The following is a 4,666-nucleotide window of genomic DNA, read 5'->3' as shown; positions in this document are numbered from 1 at the left end:
ACAATAGTTGCTTCATTTTTCTTTTAAATAATGTTACATTTTCTGTGTCAGGAACCGCACCACCTACAACAGAAACTTCAACATCATTGATTTCAACTTCTACATCAGGTAACACTGGGTCCTAATCTGTTTTTTGTTTGTTTATTTTTGTTTTGGAACCCCTTCATCTTCAGACTTTTAATATATATAAAACAATGGTATAAAGTAACTGCTTAAAAACTTGTATAAAATGCACGTTTTTGTAAAAATGCATACATCTACAAGCTTTAATGCATTTCTAAAAATATTAAAAAAAACATCTATCACAATTTCATCACTAGTTAACCCACCTACAACACCACTGGACGCAACTTCATCAGCAGCAACTATCACTTCACAATATTCCAGTCTAACTTCAACACCAATTACTTCGACATTGCAACCAATCACTGAAACGTCACCACAAACAAGTCCAACAACACCATTGGTCACTGAAACTTCAACACCAATTACTTCAACCATGCAACCACTCACTGAAACTTCACCACAAACAAGTTCAACATCCCCGTTAGTCAGTCTAACTTCAACACCAATTACTTCAACATTGCAACCAATCACTGAAACTTCACCACAAACAAGTCCAACTACACCATTGGTCACTGTAACTTCAACACCAATTACTTCAACATTGCAACCACTCACTGAAACTTCACCACAAACAAGTCCAACAACACCATTGGTCACTGTAACTTCAACACCAATCACTTCAACCATGCAACCAATCACTGAAACTTCACCACAAACAAGTCCAACAACACCATTGGTCACTGTAACTTCAACACCAATTACTTCGACAATGCAACCAATCACTGAAACTTCACCACAAACAAGTCCAACAACACCATTGGTGATAGTAACTTCAACACCAATCACTTCGACCATGCAACCAGTCAGTGAAACTTCACTACAAACAAGTCCAACAACACCATTGGTCAGCCTAACTTCAACACCAATTACTTCGACTTTGCCACCAATCACCGAAACTTCAACACAAACACACTTGACATCATCAGTCAGTGTAACTTCAACACCAATCACTTCGACTTTGCAACCACTCACTGAAACTTCACCACAAACAAGTTCAACATCATCGTTAGTTAGTCTAACTTCAACACCAATTACTTCAACATTGCAACCACTAAGTGAAACTTCACCGCAAACAAATCCAACGTCACCATTAGTCACCACAGCTTTACCACCAATTAGTTCAACATCACCACCAGCAACATCAGTCAGCCCATCCTCAACATTTTTGCCATCAATGTACACAACCACACTACCTGGTAGTACATATTCCAACCCAGTCAGTGGGACTTCAGCAACATCTCTGTTGTCAACAACCACAGCAGGTAATCACATGCACCTCAAATAGTTTTATTAGTCAATTCAGAAGAAATAGAACTGACAAACAAAGCAGCTGATCTACAAAAAAGAAAACAAAATATCAACATTACTTTAAAGCATGTTGTAATAGTTGTGCAGCCATCTTGAAGCAGAGTCATAGCTCATTCAAAGGCCTCTTCAGTCTGAAGACTGATGAAGCCACTTGGATATTTAGCAAGGACAAAGATCCTTCACAGACAATCATGTACAGCTGTTTGGACATAAAATTGAATTGCATTATGTTTTGCATTTATTTTTTCCTTTTCTCCAGTCTTAAATAACATTGAATTTATTTTTTAAAACTCTTTAGCAAAGACCTATTTGAAAAAGACCTTTTTAATCTTTAACCTATTTTATTACTTAGGAACCACTACATCTTCTACTGTGTCCCCCACAGCTGCAATTTCCACTGTCTCGACAGGTAATGAACAAATGCTTTACTTTTTAAAAATGATTTAAATGTGTTTAATATGTTGAATATTTGGTATGAACATATAACAATGCAGACACACAAAACAAATCATTTCATTAGTGCTATAACTTGATAACTCCTGTTTTTTTCACATCGCACTAAAACATTTTTTAGTAAATCTGATATTGTGAATTTGTGTTTTCATTGAGCTCCGACAGAGAGTATGAATCTCTAAGCAAACCTACAAACTCTGTTTAATATCAGCAATGAAAATAGGTCTCCTATAACTTCAGAAGAAAGGTTTTATAAAAAACCTCTATTAGTTTAAACATGCGATCACATTTTCTCACAGCAGCCAAACCAACTTCACAACCAGTTTCAACAACACCAGCAACAACAACGACAACAACAGTGGCAACAACAACTACCACCGCTGCACCACAACCTGAGGCAACAATAGTGCTGGTTTTTAAATTGGAGCAAGAATTTGACCCTGACCTGGGGATCCAGAGCTCTGATGCATTTATCGCTCTAGCAAGAGGCATTGAACGAGAAGTAAGTGTGCTAAAATTCCTTTTATTTTTTAAAATGTAGAGGATCGAAAGGTCTTATATATATATATATATATATGCTAAATGTTAAATGAAATACACCCTTGGAGCATGGAAGTAGTATGCTATGGCTAAATGATGATTTTTTTTTTCCACAGCTTAATGCCATTTATTCAAAGCTATTTGAAAGGAGATTCCTTCGATCAAAAGTCAGATCTTTTAGGTAAATACCATGTTATCTTGAAAAGTTTTCAGAAAAACATATTTTTATACAGCATACGTTGTATTGAGAATTGTCAAGTATAATTTAACAGTAAAGGCTAATTAAGGTTGTTAAAAACGAAAACACAATTTTTACCAACAAAAATGGTTTTCTGTTACAGACGTGGTTCAGTTGTTGTAGATTCTGAGCTGGAGTTCAATAATGCCACTTCAGTACCAGAATCTACTAATGTAGAGAGAGCCCTGTTGGATGCATACAACACTTCCACCTTTAACTACACCCTGAACACAACGAGTGTTGCTGCTTCAAGTAAGATCTCTTTCATCTCTTTTAGTTGCAACAACAAAGAAAAAAAGACTAATAATTGCATTACATTTTTGTTTTGGCAGGAATGGAAGTACCTACAATAACACCAGCAACTACCGTTTTTATGACCTCAACAGGTATTTTTTTTTTGTTGCATACTCTGTTTTATCTCAAATTACTACTAAAGGTGTTTAATGTGAAATGGATCCATACTGTTCTTTATCAAAAACATGGTTTCAATCTTTTAATAGATCTCAATACCATTTTTTTAGTTTAATTAATTTGTAAATATGATTTTATCACTAGTGAACCCAACAACACCGACAGTAAACATAACTTCACCAAATGTGATTTCAACCACACCTGCTGTCACTGAAACTTCAACATCCACCATCACTTCAGCATCAGTCGGTACGACTACTGCACTACTCAGTCCATCGTCACAACCAATCAGCACAACTTCACCACCACTCAGTCCATCGTCACAACCAATCAGCACAACTTCACCACCACTGAGTTCATCATCACAACCAATCACCACAACCTCAGAACCGCTCAGTCCATCGTCGCAACCAATCAGCACAACTTCAGAACCACTCAGTCCATCGTCGCAACCAGTCACCACAACTTCAGCACCCCTCAGTCCATCATCACAGCCAGTCAGCACAACTTCCGAACCGCTCAGTCCATCATCACAACCTGCCAGCACAACTTCAGAACCGCTTAGTCCATCATCACAACCAGTCAGTACAACTTTAGCACCACTCAGTCCATCATCACAACCCATAGGCACAACTACAGAACCGCTCAGTCCATCGTCACAACCAATCAGCACAACCACAGAACCACTCAGTCCATCTTCACAACCTGTCAGCACAACTTCAGAACCACTCAGTCCATCATCACAACCAATCAGCACAACTACAGAACCCCTTAGTCCATCTTCACAACCAATCAGCACAACTTCAGCACCGCTCAGTCCATCATCACAACCGGTCAGCACAACTTCCGAACCGCTTAGTCCATCATCACAACCGGTCAGCACAACTTCAGAACCGCTTAGTCCATCTTCACAACCAATCAGCACAACGTCAGAACCCCTCAGTCTATCTTCACAAGCAGTCACTACAACTTCAGCACCACTCAGTCCATCATCACAACCAATCAGCACAACCACAGAACCACTCAGTCCATCTTCACAACCTGTCAGCACAACTNTCAGCACAACTTCGGAACCGCTTAGTCCATCTTCACAACCAGTCACCACAACTTCAGAATCACTCAGTCCATCATCACAACCAATTGGCACAACTTCCGAACCGCTTAGTCCATCTTCACAACCAGTCAGCACAACTTCAGAACCACTTAGTCCATCTTCACAACCAATCAGCACAACTTCAGCACCACTCAGTGCATCATCGCAACCTGCCACCACAACTTCACCCTCACTCAGTCCATCATCACAACCTGCCACCACAACTTCACCCTCACTCAGTTCATCATCACAACCCATCAGCACAACTTCAGAACCGCTTAGTCCATCTTCACAACCAGTCACCACAACCTCAGAATCACTCAGTCCATCTTCACAACCCGTCAGCACAACTTCAGAACCGCTTAGTCCATCATCACAACCTGTCAGCACAACTTCAGCACCACTCAGTCCATCATCACAACCTGCCACCACAACTTCAGAATCACTCAGTCCATCATCACAACCAATTGGCACAACTTCTGAACCGCTTAGTCCAT

At 39.5% G+C, this 4,666-nt stretch overlaps 1 protein-coding gene across 1 annotated transcript in view; it reads left to right on the top strand.

Moving 5' to 3' along the window:
• Positions 1 to 368: 368 nt before the first annotated feature.
• The window catches only part of LOC112138153 (mucin-2), a gene marked incomplete at its 3' end in the record, with an annotated part of 9,446 nt that continues 5,148 nt past the window's right edge, over positions 369 to 4,666 (top strand). Inside the window, exons 1-7 of the mRNA XM_036211164.1 lie at positions 369 to 1,388; positions 1,787 to 1,843; positions 2,187 to 2,389; positions 2,544 to 2,608; positions 2,769 to 2,917; positions 2,998 to 3,051; positions 3,221 to 3,325. Of these exons, the coding sequence (XP_036067057.1) occupies positions 500 to 1,388; positions 1,787 to 1,843; positions 2,187 to 2,389; positions 2,544 to 2,608; positions 2,769 to 2,917; positions 2,998 to 3,051; positions 3,221 to 3,325 (1,522 nt within the window). The remainder of the gene's footprint in view (positions 1,389 to 1,786; positions 1,844 to 2,186; positions 2,390 to 2,543; positions 2,609 to 2,768; positions 2,918 to 2,997; positions 3,052 to 3,220; positions 3,326 to 4,666) is intronic.

The sequence above is a fragment of the Oryzias melastigma genome, unplaced genomic scaffold (assembly GCF_002922805.2).
Source record: "Oryzias melastigma strain HK-1 unplaced genomic scaffold, ASM292280v2 sc00751, whole genome shotgun sequence".
NCBI lineage: Eukaryota > Metazoa > Chordata > Actinopteri > Beloniformes > Adrianichthyidae > Oryzias > Oryzias melastigma.
The sequence above is the reverse complement of the archived record's forward strand: the minus strand, read 5'-3'. Positions and strand labels throughout refer to the sequence as shown.